The sequence below is a fragment of the Scyliorhinus torazame genome, chromosome 2 (genome assembly GCF_047496885.1).
Source record: "Scyliorhinus torazame isolate Kashiwa2021f chromosome 2, sScyTor2.1, whole genome shotgun sequence".
Taxonomy (NCBI): domain Eukaryota; kingdom Metazoa; phylum Chordata; class Chondrichthyes; order Carcharhiniformes; family Scyliorhinidae; genus Scyliorhinus; species Scyliorhinus torazame.
Window position 1 is genome coordinate 353,901,495 of NC_092708.1, and position 18,275 is coordinate 353,919,769.

Genomic DNA, 18,275 nt, shown 5'->3' on the forward strand with positions numbered 1-18,275 from the left:
CTCGATCGAATAACTCCATCAGATGTTTTGAATGTTCTTTCCATGTCTGGCTGAAAATTACTAGATTGTCCATGTACACCGCACTATTGGGTAATCCTGAAACGACTTTGTTAGTTAACCATTGAAATGTGGCTGGTGCGTTTTTCATGCCAAATGGCATAACTTTGAATTGGTATATACCATCTGGAGTCACAAAAGCTGAAATCTCCTTCGCCCTTTCGGATAAAGTACCTGCCAGTAACCTTTAAGTAAATCCAATTTGGAAATAAAAGCTGATTGTCCCACTTTCTCAATGCAATCCTCCAAACGTGCGATAGGATAAGAGTCCGTCCTTGTAACTGCATTAACCTTTCTATAGTCCACACACAACCGTTGGGTACCGTCTGGTTTAGGTACCATCACTATGGGTGAGCTCCATTGGCTGCAACCCACTTTAATTATGCCATTTTTAAGCATACTCTCAATCTCTTTGTTAATCTGTGCCAATTTTAAAGGGTTAGGTCTGTATGGATGTTGTTTGATTGGAACAGCATTTCCCACATCTACATCATGTATAGCCATTTTAGTACTTCCCAATTTATCTCCACAAACTTGCCCATGTGATATCAATAATTCTTTCAGTCAGTCTGTTTTTCCTCTGGAAGGTAACTGAACAATTTATCCCAATTTTCAAGAACATCTTCATTTTCCAATTTAATTTGAGGTATGTCAAATTCACAGTCATCTGGATTTGGTTCTTCACTTTGAGTTAGAATCATTAAAACCTCCTTTTTCTCTCCTTCCCTTTCAAAGTACCTTTTAAGCATATTCACGTGACACACTCGGTGACTCTTCTTTCTATCTGGCGTTTTTACTACATAATTCACCTCACTTAATTTCCTTTCAATTTGATACGGTCCACAAAACCTTGCTTTTAAAGCCTCACCTACCACTGATAACAATACTAAAACTTTATCTCCACTGGCAAAACTACAAACTTTGGATTTCTTGTCCACTACCCGTTTCATCACATTTTGTGCAACTTTTAAATGTTGTCGAGCCAATTCACCTGCTCTATTTAATCGTTCCCTAAAATTTGACACGTAATCCAATAATGTAATTTCCGATTTCTCACTCACCAATTTTTCCTTAGTCAATTTAAGTGGTCCTCTTACCTCATGACCAAAAATTAGTTCAAAAGGACTGAATTTGGTTGACTCATTTGGTGCATCCCTAATTGCAAACAGTACAAATGGAATTCCTTTATACCAATCCTCTGGATAATCGTAACAATAAGCCCTCAACATTGTCTTCAATGTCTGATGCCACCTTTCTAACGCTCCCTGTGATTCTGGATGGTACGCAGTTGATTTAAATTGTTTTATTCCGAAGCTATCCATAACTTCTTTGAATAACCTTGAGGTAAAATTTGATCCTTGACCCGATTGTATTTCTGTGGGTAGTCCATATCTAGTAAAGAATTTAAGGAATTCCTCCACAATCTTTTTAGCTGTAATATTAAGTACTGGAATGGCCTCTGACACGTGGCCTAGTAGACACATCCATTATAGTCAAAAGATATTGATTCCCGCTTTTCGTTTTCGGAAGCGGTCCTACGCAATCAATTAGGACCCTTGTAAAAGGTTGCTCAAATGCTGGAATCGGTATTAAGGGCGCTGGTTTTATCACTGCTTGAGGTTTCCCAATCACTTAACATGTGTGACATGATTGACAATATTTAACTACATCTTTATGTAGTCCAGGCCAATAAAAATGTTTTTGTATTTAGCTTGAGTTTTCCTTATTTCCAAATGAACTCCCACTGGTTCCTCATGTGCAACTCGCAACACCTCCTTTCTATACCCTACCGGCAATACTACTTGATGAACTTCTGCCCACTTTTCATCCGCCTGCATATGTAAAGTTCTCCATTTTCTCATCAAGACATCACTTTTACGGTAATAACACTCTGGTATACACTCAGATTCCTCATCCGTGTATGCTTTCTGATACATCTGTTTTATTTCTACATTTTCTGTTGTAACTCCGCCAATTTTCCTGAACTAAAAATATCCGCCTCATCCTCCACCTGTTCTTGTTCTTTTTCAACTATCTGATCAAAAATCGTTTCTGATAATTGCATTTCAACTTCATCTTCACTCTTTGATTTCTCCTCTTGTCTTAACATGTGACTTTGCTACACAATCTTGTTACTACTTGTTACTACACAATCCAGAAAAATCCCAGGATATTCGTCCTTCAACACTTCAGTTGTCTGATTTTCCACTGGCTTATCCACCACAGTAGGCATCACTCCCACCTGTGATCCAGCTATATCATTACCCAAGATAAACTGTATTCCTGGACAAGATAGTTTCTCTATTACTCCTGCTACCACTTCACCACTCTTCACTGAACTTTCCAACCTTACCTTATATAATGGAACACAACTCCTCTCACCCTGAATTCCACATATTACCACCTTTTCTGGCAACATTCTTCCCAAACTACATAACTCTTCATCTCTTACCATTATAGATTGACTAGCTCCCGTTTCTCTTAAAATTGTGACTTCTTTACCTGCTCCTCCTGATACACATGAGTAAACTTTACCCACACAAGTAAATTCTTTAAAGACATCTGGCACCTTCTTATCAATCACCTCTTGATCAGGCTGTACAATCTTTTGCACCTCCTTCATTTCACTTGGGCTTTCCTTTACCACTTTAACAAACCCCACTGTCTTATCCTGTTTTACCACATCAGCCTTCACAGTGGTTTTCTTCAACCACCAACACTGTGACTTTACATGGCCTAGTTTATCACAGTGAAAACATTTGAAACTTTTCATGTCTCTTCCACCCTCCTGGATTTCTTTTTTAATCTGAGGTTCATTCTCATTATCTCCCATCAGATCACCTTTACCTTTACCGCTTGAGTATTTCTCACAGGCTGAAACTGATGTCAGAAACCAAGCTTTGATTTATGAACTAATTTATAATCATCTGCCATTTCTGCTGCTAACCTCGCAGTTTTAACCCTCTACTCTTCTCACGACATCAGGAATTTAATTTTCAAACTTCTCCAAAAGTATAATTTCTCTGAGAGCTTTATACATTTGGTCTATTTTCAAAGCCCTTATCCACCTATCAAAATTACTCTGTTTGATCCTTTCAAACTCCACAGATGTTTGACCAAATTCTTTCCTTAAATTTCTAAACCTTTGTCTGTAGGCTTCATGCACTAGGTCAAAAGCACCTAAGATGGATTTTTTCACCTCCTCGTACGTCCCAGATACCTCCTCCGGTAGTGAAGCAAACACTTCACTAGCCCTACCTACCAGCTTTGTTTGAATCAGTAATACCCACATGTCCAAGTTCAAACTCTCTCTCTTTATCTTTTTCCCTGATCTGTATCTCCCTTTCTCTTTCTTTTTCCTCTCTATCTCTTTCATATTCAAGCTGCTTTAATTTTTTCTCATGTTCCATTTGTTTAATTTGTAACTGAATTTTTGCCATTTCCAATGAGTCAAACTGTATCTCAGGCAACTTTAAATGCTTAGCCACCTCCATAATTACCTCATCTTTTCGCATTTTGTCAGGTAATGTTAACTGCAATGATTTTGCCAAATCTAACAGTCTGCTTTTAGTCTCTGTCTGTAATGTACTGCATGTGACCGTCTCCGCCCCTAAAAACTTCAGAGCCTCTGAAAGAGCCATTGTCCACAACACACTCCCCACTTAAACTGGAATACAATACCTGAAAAGCAACCACAATATGCTCACCCCTCACTGTCTTTAAGTTCACTAAGCCAATCCAATAAATAGACTTTTATCCCCCTCGAGCCCCCAATTTGTTATGGGCCAGGGTTTAGAGAACACCAAAGTGTATCATGGAATTCACCTGACCCACAACTTTTAATAGATTGTGGTATGGGGAGCACATGGCCCACTCTACAGGTGTGGTACAGCAGAAATGGAAAAGTATTTTTTAAAGCAAAACAATGTTTATTCTATGAACTCAAGTTAACCTTTTTAAAACATACAGTGAACATCTTAGCAACCATTAATTCAAATACAACCTCCAAAGACTACAACACTAAGTAAACCTTTAAGCTTCCCTTTTAACATCCATAAGACTTAAAAACAAAACCTTGAACAGAAACACCTCAGGTTTAACTTCACGACTGAGAACAGTTACCACGTTGAAAACAGCAAATGGACATTCATAAGCTTGCAGAGATTCACACACATCCTGCTGTGATTGCAGCTTCTCCAAAACCAAAATGAAACCAAACCCACCCTGCAGCAAAAAGCCTAAAGCAAAAGCAAAACGCTGACAGACAGCCCAGCTCCACCCACTCTCTGACATCACTGCAGTAATAAACACCCATTTCTTAAAGGTACTCTCACTACAGATATTTATATACACACCCATTTATAAATACCCATTTCTTAAAGGTACTCTCACATGACAGACTTACTACCTTAACCTTTTAATGGCACAACCTCTTCTGAGTAAGGCCTTTAGGATCACATCTGATGGTTGTGAAAGCAGATGCTTCAACTTTTGATTATAAATGGTCTCAGGGGGCCTCCGGTGGCGGCTATGAAGGAGTAGGTTGCACATTTGGTGGCTCCCGCTTGGGTCGGAACTTTGGACCTTTTCCCCAATTTTTTGTCGGATCTGAAGTGGAAAATTGATGTTGGATGCAATTGTGAAGAGGAATCCTACATCAATGCATGGAGCAGCGGACCAGGAGGGCTCGCAAAGGAAGAAATAGGCGAACAGAGAGGGCTTGGGCTGAGGCTGCAGCCGGAGAAAGCATAGCGGAGGACCGGAGTTCTGGCTTGACGACTCAGCGGTCGACAGAGCAGTTGATGCAATTTATACAGGAGGGCTTCGCCAAGCAGAAACAGGAATGCTTGAACCCTATTGAGGAGTCGTTTGCGCGACTGGAACTCAGACTGGATGCTCAAGTTCGGGCGATCCAGAAAGTGGAGAAGGCACTGACTGAGCAGGTGGAGCACCAAGCTGCAGTGGGAATGTTGAGAGACCAACAGAAAAGGCCCCAGGAAAAGGTAGAGGATCTAGAGAACAGGTCCCGTCGGCAGAACCTGAGAATCGTGGGTCTCCAGGAGGGATCCGAAGGAACGGGCGCACAGGCATACATAGCGGCTATGCTTGTGAAGCTACTGGGGGAGGGGAAGTTCTCCTGACCCTTGGAGGTGGACAGGGCGCACAGAGCGCTAGCGAGAAAGCCGCGTGTGGATGACCTCACGAGAGCAATGGTGGTGAGATTCCACAGGTACCTGGACAAGGAGTGGATTCTATGGTGAACCAGGCAGACGCGGAGCTGCAAATGGGAGAACAGTGTCTTGCGTATATATCAGGATCTGAGCGCGGACGTGGCCAGAAGAGCAGGGTTCAACCAGGTAAAATCGACCCTTTTTAAGAAGAAGGTAAAGATTGGACTACTGTACCCGGCCCGTCTTTGGGCTACGCACAAAGAGCAACATTTCTACTTCGAGTCGCCCGAGGAAGCAATGGACTTCGCGAGAAGGAAAGGGTTGGTATCGGACTGAGGTGTTTGTACTGAACTTTGCTGCAGTGCTCATGTGTTTTTTTTTGTTCTCTTCTCTTCAGTAATTTTTTTTAAGAAAAGAAACGTTTTTTTTCTTTGGGTGTTACTTGTAATGCCTTTTGTATTGGGTTGGAGTCTGCGGATGAGCTGCTTGAGTTAAAATTTGCATTTGCACTGATGGGGGATGGAGATATGAATGTTAGATGTTTGATCTTTGATCTTCTTTTTTGATTTTCTTTGCGTGTTTCTTTTGGGCAATTGGTTGGGATTGTTTATGTTTGCATATGGGTGTCCAAGCGGGGAGGAGGGGAGAGGGAGGGGGAGGGAACAATAGGTGGGAAAAAGTCTGGCGCCATGGGTAGGGGGCCACCAAGCTAGCTGGGCGGGCTAGCTCATGGAAGCGCAGTGGAGGGGTGAGCAGATGGTATGCTTGTTGGAGGGGGCTGTGTGTATAGTGCTATTACTGGGGGGGGGGGAGGGAGGAGAAATGTTCTTGTAATGATCCACAGGAGGCAGGGGTTCCGTCACCACACCAGTATTTATTTGCAGTAACTTATATACAAGAGAAGCTCCAAACAGTGCTGCTAGCATTCCAGTCAACTTAAGACTCCCTCACAAAGCCTACACAGGTGCTTATATGGGCCCCCTCAATGAGCTATCATTGAGGGAGCTTATACTCCAATTGGCCAACCAATAATGCCAATTGGAGGTTCTGCTGACGGGGGAGGGACCTTTGCTGTGGGACAATAGGGAGGTCGGGGACGGAGGCTGCCTGGGGCCGGGCCTGCGGGTGCGTGGGCCACGGACTGGCCCAAGAAAGGGGATGGCTGATTGGCAGGGGTGGCAAGAAGCCCCCAACCAGGCTGATCACATGAAATGTAAGAGGACTAAATGGGCCGGTTAAGAGGGCACGCGTATTCGCGTATTTGAGGGGACTGAAGGTGGACATGGCAATGTTGCAGGAGACGCACCTTAGAGTAACTGATCAGATTAGATTAAGGAACGGATGGGTCAGACAGGTTTTACACTCGGGGCTGGACTCTAAGACAAGAGGGGTCGCAATCCTGATTAATAAGCGAGTGTCATTCAAAGCGGGAAGAATAGTTGCGGACGTGGGGTGTCGGTACATAATGGTCAGTGGAAAGCTGGAGGGGCTGCTGATGGTACTCGTGAATGTGTACGCACCGAATTGGGATGATGTGGAGTTCATAAGGAGGATGTTGGGGAAGATCCCGGATCTGGAGTCGCGTAAGCTGATTATGGGGGGGGGGGGGGGGGGACGTCAACACAGTCATTAACCCAGTGATGTTTGAATAAACATATTTTAAATTTGAATAAATAAACATATTTTTAAAAACATTTTTTTTAAACCCCAGTGCTGGACCGACCTAGCTCAAGGACAGGCAGGGTGCCAGCAATGGCAAAGGAGCTAAAGGGGTTTACGGAGCAGGTGGGGGTGGGGGGAGGACCCATGGAGATTTGGGCGGCCGAGAGTGAAGGAGTTTTCTTTCTCCTCGCACGTGCAAAAAGTGTACTCCCGGATTGACTTTTATATCCTGAACAGGGCTTTACTGACGGGGTAGTGGACACTGAGTATTCAGCGATCACGATCTCGGACCATGCCCCACACTGGGTTGACCTACACGTGAGCCAGGAGAGTAGCCAGCGCCTGCACTGGAGGCTGGATGTGGGACTTTTAGCTGATTAGGAGGTGTGTGGGCGGCTGACGAAATGTATCCAGAACTATCTGGAAGTCAACAACACGGGGGAAGTTTCGGTTGCGGTGGTCTGGGAGGCGCTGAAGGCGGTGGTTGGAGGGGAGCTGATCTCGATATGGGCCCACAGGGAGAAGGTAGACAGAGCAGAGACAGACCGACTGATAAAGGAAATACTACAGGTCGACAGGAGGTATGCGGAGACCCCAGAGGCAGGGCTTCTAAGGGAACGATGGAGGCTACAGGCGGAGTTTGGCTTGTTAACTACAGGGAAGGCGATAGAGTAGCTGAGGAAGGTGAAGGGGGCGATCTATGAATATGGGGAGAAGGCCAGTAGAATGCTAGCACAGCAGCTTAGAAAGTGGGAGGCAGCCAGGGAGATTGGGAAAGTAAGGGACAAAGATGGGAATCGTTTCGGAGATTCAGCTGGGGTCAATAAGGCATTTGAGGAATTCTACAGCAGGATGTATGAGTCGGAACCCCCAGCTGGGCCGGAGGGGATGAGGCAATTCTTAGGCGGGCTGAAGTTCCCGAAGGCTGATGAAGACTTGGTAGAAAGGCTGCGGGTCCCAATCGGGTTGGAAGAGATAGCAGATGGGTTGAAGGCCATACAGTCGGGTAAAGCCCCGGGACCAGCTGGGTACCCCATGAAGTTTTACAAAAAGTTCTCCGGGATGTTGGGGCCACTGCTGGTGACATTTAATGAGGTAAAGGAGGGAGGTGAGCTACCCCCGGTGATGTCACAGGCCACTATCTGATTGATCCTGAAGCGGGATTAGGACCAGGACTTATGCGGGTCCTACAGACCGATCTCCCTACTAAATGTAGATGCCAAATTGTTGCTAAGATCTTCTCCTCAAGGATTGAGGACTGCGTCCCGGATGTGATTGGGGAGGACCAGACGGGATTTGCTAAGGGGAGGAAGTTGAATGTTATCATGATGCCCCCAGAGGGTAAGGACGTAGAGATAGTGGTCGCAATGGACGCAGATAAGGCGTTTGACCAGGTGGAATGGGATTATCTGTGGGAGGTATTGGGGCGGTTTGGATTTGGGCGGGACTTCATTGACTGGGTCAGGCTGCTGTATCTGGCGCCCATGGCAAGTGTTCGGACGAACAGGCTGACATTGGGCTATTTTAGGCTGCACCGGGGGACGAGGCAGGGATGCCCCTTCTCCCCGCTGGCCTTAGAACCGCTGGCAATTGCGTTGAGAGCCTCAAAGGGCTGGAAGGGACTGGTCCGGGGAGGGGTGGAACACAGAATCTCGCTATACGCGGACAATCTGCTTTTATATATGTCGGACCCATTGGAAGAGATGGAAGAAATTATGGGGATTCTGGGGGATTTTGGTCGGTTTTCGGGTTATAAATTGAACATAGGGAAAAGCGAGATGTTCGCGATCCAGGCAAGCGGGCAGGAGAGGCGATTGGGGGAGCTGCCGTTTAGAGTGGTGGGGGGAAGCTTCAGCTATCGAGGCATCCAGGTGGCGCGGGAATGGGAACGGCTGCACAAGCTTAATCTGGCCTGACAAGTAGACCAAATGAAGGAGGATTTTCGGAGGTGGGACGTGCTCCCGTTGTCACTGGCAGGGAGGGTACAGACAGTGAAAATGACGGTTCTCCCGAGGTTCCTGTTTGTGTTTCAGTGTCTCCCCATCTTTATTCCTCGGTCCTTTTTTAAACAGGTCAACAAGGTGATCTCGGGCTTTGTATGGGCGGGTAAGACCCCGCGAGTTAAAAAGGGGATGTTGGAGCGCAGCCGGGGGGAGGGCAGGCTGGCACTCCCGAACTTTAGTAATTATTACTTGGCGTTGAATATAGCCATGATTAGAAAGTGGATGGTGCGGGGGGGGGGAGGAGTCGGTGTGGGAACAAGTAGAGGCGGCACCTTGTAAGGGCACTAGCTTGGGGGCATTGGTAACGGCGCCTCTGCCGATCCCGCTGGCACGGTACACCAGCAGCCCCATGGTGGTCGCGGCCCTGAGAGTCTGGGGGCAATGGAGGAGACATGTGGGAGCAGAGGGAGTATCGGTCTGGTCCACAATTTGCAATAATTACCGGTTTGCCCCGGGAAGGTTAGATGGAGGATTCCGGAGGTGGCAGAGAAAGGGATCGAGAGGATGGGCGATATGTTTATAGAAGGGAGCTTTCCAAGCTTGAGGGAACTGGAGGTGAAATTTGAACTGATGGGAGGGAATGAATTTAGGTACCTGCAGGCGCGAGACTTCCTACGCAGGCAGGTCTCAACCTTCCTGCTCCTACCACCAAGGGGGATACAGGACAGGGTAGTTTCCAGAGTGTGGGTGGGAGAAGGGAGGGTTTCGTACATTTATAAGAGTTTATGGAGTCAGAGAAAACACAGACCGAGGAGCTGAAACACAAATGGGAAGAGGAGTTAGGTGGAGAGTTAGAGGATGGTCTCTCGGAGGATGCGTTGAGCAGAGTCAACGCGTCCACAACATGTGCCAGGCTCAGCCTGATACAGTTTAAGGTCGTTCACCAGGCTCACATGACAGTGGCCCGGATGAGCAGGTTCTTTGGGGAGGAAGACAGGTGCGCAAGGTGTGCGGGAGGACCAGCGAACCATATTCACATGTTCTGGACATGCCCGAAGTTTAGGGGATTCTGGCAGGGGTTTGCGGAGGTCATGTCCAAAGTATTGAAAACAAGGGTGGCACCGAGTCCAGAGGTGGCGATTTTCGGAGTGTCGGAAATCCCGGGAATCCAGGAGGAGAAAGACGCAGACGTTCTGGCCTTTGCTTCCCTGGTAGCCCGGAGACGGATACTATTAGCTCGGAGGGACTCAAAGCCCCCAAAGTCGGTGACCTGGCTATCTGACATGGCTAGCTTTCTCTGTTTGGAGAAAACCAAGTTTGCCCTGAGAGGGTCAATGTTAGGGTTCGTCCGGAGGTGGCAGCCGTTCGTCGACTTCTTTAGGAAAAATTAACCGTCAGCAGAAAGGGGGGGTTGGGGTAGTTTAGTGTCGAGTAGGAGGCTAGAAAAGGTGGGACCTGTGAGAGAGGAAGACGGCTTTTGCACTATGTTTATATTTGTATGTACACTGTTTCTTCTGTTATTGTTATAAAACCATAAATACCTCGATAAAATGTTTATTCATAGAACGATACAGCGCAGTACAGGCCCTTCGGCCCACGATGTTGCACCGAAACAAAAGCCATCTAACCTACACTATGCCATTATCATCCATATGTTTATCCAATAAACTTTTAAATGCCCTCAATGTTGGCGAGTTCACTACTGTTGCAGGTAGGGCATTCCACGGCCTCACTACTCTTTGCGTAAAGAACCTACCTCTGACCTCTGTCCTATATCTATTACCCCTCAGTTTAAAGCTATGTCCCCTCGTGCCAGCCATTTCCATCCGCGGGAGAAGGCTCTCACTGTCCACCCTATCTAACCCCCTGATCATTTTGTATGCCTCTATTAAGTCTCCTCTTAACCTTCTTCTCTCCAACGAAAACAACCTCAAGTCCATCAGCCTTTCCTCATAAGATTTTCCCTCCATACCAGGCAACATCCTGGTAAATCTCCTCTGCACCCGCTCCAAAGCCTCCACGTTCTTCCTATAATGCGGTGACCAGAACGGTACGCAATACTCCAAATGCGGCCGTACCAGAGTTTTGTACAGCTGCAACATGACCTCATGACTCCGGAACTCAATCCCTCTACCAATAAAGGCCAACACTCCATAGGCCTTCTTCACAACCCTATCAACCTGGGTGGCAACTTTCAGGGATCTATGTACATGGACACCTAGATCCCTCTGCTCATCCACACTTCCAAGAACTTTACCATTAGCCAAATATTCCGCATTCCTGTTATTCCTGCCAAAGTGAATCACCTCACACTTCTCTACATTAAACTCCATTTGCCACCTCTCAGCCCAGCTCTGCAGCTTATCTATATCCCTCTGTAACCTGCTACATCCTTCCACACTGTCGACAACACCACCGACTTTAGTATCGTCTGCAAATTTACTCACCCACCCTTCTGCGCCCTCCTCTAGGTCATTGATAAAAATGACAAACAGCAACGGCCCCAGAACAGATCCTTGTGGTACGCCACTTGTACCTGAACTCCATTCTGAACATTTCCCATCAACCACCACCCTCTGTCTTCTTTCAGCTAGCCAATTTCTGATCCACATCTCTAAATCTCCCTCAATCCCCAGCCTCCGTATTTTCTGCAATAGCCTACCGTGGGGAACCTTATCAAACGCTTTACTGAAATCCATATACACCACATCAACTGCTCTACCCTCGTCTACCTGTTCAGTCACCTTCTCAAAGAACTCGATAAGGTTTGTGAGGCATGACCTACCCTTCACAAAGCCATGCTGACTATCCCTGATCATATTATTCCTATCTAGATGATTGTAAATCTTGTCTCTTATAATCCCCTTCAAGACTTTACCCACTACAGACGTGAGGCTCACCGGTCTATAGTTGCCGGGGTTGTCTCTGCTCCCCTTTTTGAACAAAGGGGAGCAGAGACAAATGTTTATTTTTTTTAAAATGGTCTCTGGTATTAGCGATATAGCTGCGCCCGTACCTCTTCCATCTTTAATTTGAAGCCCATCAAGTTTTAGAAATGCGCATGACTGTTGATGGTACTGCACTGACAAGTTGCCTAATTTCAGCTGTTGCAGTTGCTCGGGTATGTCGTCTTCTAAGTGGTCTTGAACTTTGTCTACTAATTTATAGACATGACTAGTCTGCTTAGATGTGTTTTTTGTTTTTGCATATCCTCGGTGTTGGTAAAATTTTCTGAGCCCAACATGCCTTGGCAATACGACCCTTTTTGCCACAGTTCTTGCACTTATTTTCTCCACTCCAGCATTCCTCCGTCGCGTATCCAACCTGTGTACATCGACGACATGGATGTCCCCTTGCAGCCTTGTTTCTTGTGGTCTCCATTTAATGATTCTGCATTCCAGCCCCTATCTGTAAAGATTCTTTTGCTGCTCGCCCCATAACTGTGGCAACTTCCACAACAGCTTTGAGAGTTAAATCACTTGCAGTAAGCAGTTTCCTCTGAATAGCTCCACTGCGGAGTCCACAAACCAGTCTAACATGAAGAGTGTCATCAAGTGGTGCACCAAACTTGCAGTATTTTCAGTATAGGAATTGGATCAGACTGAGATGTTTAAAATGTTAAAACGATGGCTTGTTTGGGTGACCTGTACAACTTCTGGTGGTTGGAGAAGATAAAATATGAGTTAAGGGGCAATGGTAGGGAGGTTTGAGAAAAGATGGGAGATGTTTGTGACCATGGATGAGGAGCTATTCGTGGGAAGGGGGAGTGAAAAAGGGAAAAAATCTGTATAGACTGTATAGTTGATTGCTGGAAAGTATGTTTCCCCGAATATTTATTTGCTGTAACCTGTTTTGATACATGTTTGTAATAAAATACATTTAAAAAAAAGAAAAAAAAAATGTTAAAAGGACTTCACAGGATAGATGCGGATAAACTATTTTCTCTGGTGAGGAATTAAAAACAAATAAGCACAATCTTCAAACAAGAGCTGGGCCAAACTAGAGTTCGACTATTTAGGAGTAAAATCATAAGACTGCTTTCCACATAAACTGCAGTAGAAGTTTGGAACTTTTGCCCTCAAAAGCGCTAGGATTTCTGGGACAATTGGAGCTTTCAAGGTTGAGATAGAGATATTTTTGTTAGCTAAGAAAGAATTTGAAACCAAGGTTGGAAAATTGAATTGAGGTGCAGATCAACCATGAACTATTGTACTGCAGAGCATGTACGAAGGTCTGAATGACCTATTCCTGTTCCTTTGGTTCCTATGTTGCTAGGTAAGTCTCCGGTTTTATTCCAGCTGTACGCTGCGCTAACTAAATTCTGATTTGGCAGTAAGAGTCCTACAATTGACTCAGTACACTTAGATTAAGGAGAGCAAGTGATCTGTGTATTTGCGCCTGATCATTATCAATGGCCCCTTTGAAGGTGCACCTGTAGGGCTATCTGCTTAATATCTGGCCCAGCAATGATCAAATAGCTGATGACTTTGTGTCAAAGATCCTGAATGATCCTGGATAAAGTACCGGCAGTCACATTTGGGAAAGTGTCCAGCAAAGAGCCAATGCATTCACAACATGTTGGAGAAGGATTAGAAAAAAATATGTAAATGAACTGGGTATCTAAATTGGGTGAATGTTCAATAGATAACCATATGTGTTTGTCATAGATATGTAGAATATAGGGGTTGTCCCATATTGAGACTATAGAAATGTAATCTATGAAATGCAATTGATTTGGTTTGAATAAGATAAATAGTACAGTTATTCTGTCACCTAATCCATAGAGGACAGGGATTGATTTATTTCTTTGCAGTCTATCTGTGATTCTTTATCTCCCTTGGGTCATGACACATATTGCTTGGTGTCTATTATAATGCAAATTATATATGTTTGTTAGAGGGAATTGGAGGAATGTACCAGGCTGATTATATTTATATAAACTTTCATATCAAACTTTAGACCTGTTTTCGCTAGAATTTAGAAGGTTTAGGGGTGATAAAGATAAATTATTTCCATTAGTTGGAGATTCGAAAGCTAGAGGGCATAGTTTAAAAATTAGGGCTTGACCATTCAGGGGAGATGATAGGAAGCACTTTTTCACTCAAAGGGTGGTAGAGGTTTGGACCTCTCTCCCACAAACAGCAGTTGAAGCTAGATCAGCTGTTAATTTTAAATCTGAGCTAGATAGATAGATTTTTGGTTAAGCAAAGATATATGGAGTTAGGTCACAGGTCTCATTGAATGGCGGGACAGGTTCGAGGGGCTGAATGGCCTCCTCCTGCTTCTATGTTCAAAGGTGAATGAATTTAAAGCATTCAATTTCACAAAATATTGAAACAAATTATTCAACTTTTCTTTTAGGTCAGCTTATTATTGCCAAAGTCTTCCTTGGTCACAGTATTCAGGCCATTGATACCGAACCTGTCAAACAATTAAGGTACCCAAACGCAAATTCTGTCTATAGACCTCGAAAAGTGGACACCAGATGTGCAAATGATACAGGTAACCAACTGTGTAATACTTTTTAAAAGCAGTAATCCTCTGAGGAATTCCATGGCTGGGAAAAGCAAAACAAAGTAAAAACAAGGCTCTCGAATTGTGAAGCAAATTTTAGAAAGGTGAATCCAAACATTAGCATCTGGACACCTTAAAGGAAGTCTAGTCTGTGTCCAATACATATCTAAAGTAAAACCTAATTCTTATCCACCAAAATCTTTGTACATGTTCTATCTACCATCACATGATGGTTCTTGAGAATGTGATAAGAATGTTACAACAAAGCTTCTCCAGAACAGTTCTGGAAGCTGAAGTATTACTTTCAGAGTACTGATGCTCCTTGTAGCATCATGGTTGTCACTGTAGGCATGCTCTGCAACTGGTTTCTAACTGGAAATATGAGCCATGGAGTTAAAACTCTTATGAAACCTACCTGCCTATAAAGGTAGGAAAGAGGATTGGCACTGAATGAGAGCCATGGGGGTTCCTAGGCAGACTTGGACCAAAATGATGTTGTGCTTTTGGTCGTAACCCAGTTGTACTCCGAGGAAATGAAATCCCATTTTTATTAATAAATATTCCAGACTTGTTTTAGGGAGCATGCAAGGCAATGTGTTGTGTTTGGTCAATGAAAGCTGCACCATTGGGAAGCCTGCCATGCAGGTGAAACCTGATGCAACTTCATCCAGCTCTGTGGATCAATTGGTAACACTTTTGCCTCTAAGTTGCAATGTTGTGGATTCAGGTTCCAATTCGTGGCTTGAGCACAAAAATCTAGACTGACAATCAGGGCCATTCTGAGGGAAGTGCTGCATTGTCAAATTGCTAACTTTCAGAGGTGATGTTAAACAAAAGCCCTATCTGCTATAAGGTGGACATGAAAGATTCTCCAGCAATATTTCAATGAAGAGCCAGAGGAATTGTAATCAACATTACAGAAACAGATTTACTGGTTATTAATACATTGCTGTTTGTGGAGACTTGCTTTATGCAATATGGCTGCCCATTTCCTACATTACATTATTTTCACTACATTTCAGAAGTAACTTATTAGCCCTAAAGCGCTTGGAAATCCTGAGGTTGTGTGGTGTGCTATAAGAATACGGACATAAGAATTACGAGCAGGACTGTGCACTTGGCCCTTTGCGTCTGCTCTGCCATTCATAGAAAATAGAAACAGGAGAAGGCCATTCAGCCCCTCAAGTCTGCTCTGCCATTCATTATGATCATGATTGATCATCAAGTTCAATACCCTGATCCCGCCTCAATATGATCATAGCTGATCTGACTGTGACCTCCCACCTATCCCCGATTAACATTTCACCTCCTTGTTTACCACAAATCTGTCTTGAAAATATTCAAAGACTCTGCTTCCACTGCCTTTTGAGGAAGGGAGATCCAAAAACTCACCCTCTGAGAGAAAATAATTCTTCCCATTTCGGTTTTAAATGGGCGACCACTTATTTTTAAACAGTGACTCCTAGTTCTAGATTCTCCCACAAGAGGAAATATCCTCTCCACAACCCCTCTGTCAAATCCCCTCAGGGTCTTGTATGTTGTAAGTATTATTTCTTCACTATCAATGGGGTCAGAGATATAATTGTTTGTACCGGAGTAGAAGGCCCTGGTGAACTTCATGGTATATCAATGCGCTGTGAACTGTGAGATGTTGCTGTTGAAGTCTGAAAAGAGCTTGTGATATAGATGTTAAGGGCAATGGTGACCTTGGTAGCCAAAGGCAGTGTTGCCAAGCTGTGAGTTTGGGCTATGGTTGAGGCTAACATAGGTGATTATAGCTCTATAACAGCCTTCTTGCAAAAACAGAGAAATCTCGCATGCTGCTGCTCAGTTGAGCTCGGATGATTTCTTCCTAAGACTCTTGGTTGGTATAAAAGCAAATTACTGCGGATGCTGAAATCTGAAACACAAACAGAACATACTGGGCAAAATCAGCAGATATGTGGAGAGAGAAAGCAGTTAACGTTTCGAGTCTGGATGACTCTTTGTCAAAGTTAGAGAGAACAGGAAACAGGATCAGATTTATACTGTTGTGGTGGGTTGGCATGATGCAGTGGGACTGGATATGGGGCCAGCGATAGGTGGAGATTGACAAAGATGTCATGGACAGAAAGACAAAGGGAATTTAAGTGGTGGAGCTAATGACTGAGAAGGGTGCTGATAGTTGTACATTGTTTTTGTAGGTATTACCAACTACCCCTCTTCCTCCTCCCACTTCTGGAAACGTTCAAGCCTCGTGGTGTCTTTCTTGGTGTTGCCAGTTATTTTTCATCCCAAAAAGTTTCTCATCAGACCACCAGGTCTACAGCAAGATCATCTGTAATTCTTAATGAATTGTTACTGGCCTTTAGTTTACAATCTTTCGCACACACCATGTATTACACATATTACCAGTATTGGGGAGTTGCCCTTTGACTAGACTTATCCCCATATTTATAATGTATTTGTAAATATTTGGTGCTATACTACCAAAAAATGTATTTTTAATTTTTTTATTACTCCCTATGTTTCATGCACCGGCAAGGATTCTCAAGTTCCTTTAAACTACATGGCAGCTGTGATTGCAGTCTACGTCAATATGAGTGGTTTGTGTTTGACCATGATCTTGTTGTGCCTGAATATTTTATTGACTTTGAATATATAACACAGGTATGAACAATAAATTTAGCAAACTATGTTGCATTTAATTATAGAACATCTTACATTGCTGAAAGGGATAGTTTCTATTTAACTGTTGAACCATTTCAGCACAAATGAGGTTATGTAGTCATAGATGTTTTTTCGGTTTCTTGGATTAAGCTGCACAAATTCCAGGATCTTGAGTAAGGATCTGGATCAAAATTTACCACAGAAACCAGGGTTTTTTCCCCAAATACTTTCTCCAATCCCCTCAATTTTGAACACCTCTCAGATTCCATTTTAACATTCTTTGTTAGAATGAAAATAGACCGAATTTCTCTTATCTCTTATAGTTAAACCCCTTTTTTCCCTTTATTCTTTCATGGGATGGGGGTGATGCTAGCAAGATCAACATTTGTTTCCCATCCCTAATTGCCCTTGAACTAAGTGGCCTGCTGGTCTATTTTAGAGGGTAGTTGAGAATCAGCATGTTACTGTGCATTTAGAGTCACAAGTAGGAGGGACCAGGTAAGGGTGGCAGGTTCTTCTTAGTGAAACCAAATGTGTTTTTATCCATTACTGAAACTAGCTTTCAATTCAAGATTTTTTATTTATTGAATTTGAATTCCACCAGCTGCCATGGTGGAATTTAAACCCATGTCCCCAGAGCATTAGCTTGGCCTTCTGAGTACTAGTCCAGCGATATTACCACTCTCCCCTTATTCTATCTAACATCTTATTTTATCTATTCTGCACCCTCTCCATGGCCCTGATCTGCTTTCTGAAGAAATGTATCTAAACTAGATGTTCTAAATTTGACTTAATCAATTATTTATACATGTTTAAATTTACCTCTTTGCTTTTGTTCTCAATGCCTCTGTTAATAAACCCGAAACCCCATCATTTCTATTTCAGAAATATATCAATTTTGCCATCCATTTTTAGATATTTGTGTATCTTGTCCTTTAAGCCTCTCTGTTCTTCTTGTTCAATTAAAATTCACTTGTCAGTGTTGTACATGTCCTCCCCTTATTTTTCCTCCTAAAATGTATCATCTTGAATTTGTCCACATTACATTTAATCTGGCACCTATTTGACCAATGTGATATGTCTGTGTTCTCCTGAATTATTTTACAGTCTTCTTCATGGTTAGCTTTGCTCACTATTTTGGTATCGTCTGCATATTTTGTGATTCTATTTACTATATTTACTATATTATTATAGTATTATAGTTATTATGTTTACTAAATTTACTATACCAGTGAAGGTTAAATCATTTTGAGGGAGTATTTACTGCATTGTTTTGCCC

General features: G+C 43.6%; 1 protein-coding gene across 6 annotated transcripts in view; it reads left to right on the forward strand.

Annotated features, from left to right (window-relative positions):
• Window positions 1-18,275, forward strand: part of lrrc9 (leucine rich repeat containing 9) — a 389,985-nt gene that overhangs the window by 160,201 nt on the left and 211,509 nt on the right. For all 6 annotated transcript variants that reach the window (XR_011938366.1, XM_072491694.1, XM_072491713.1 and 3 more), the window contains exons 14-15: window positions 14,195-14,335; window positions 16,872-16,996. Coding sequence is in view for 5 of the 6 variants with exons in the window: in XM_072491694.1 (XP_072347795.1) it covers window positions 14,195-14,335; window positions 16,872-16,996 (266 nt within the window). In the remaining variant the exon portion in view is untranslated. The remainder of the gene's footprint in view (window positions 1-14,194; window positions 14,336-16,871; window positions 16,997-18,275) is intronic.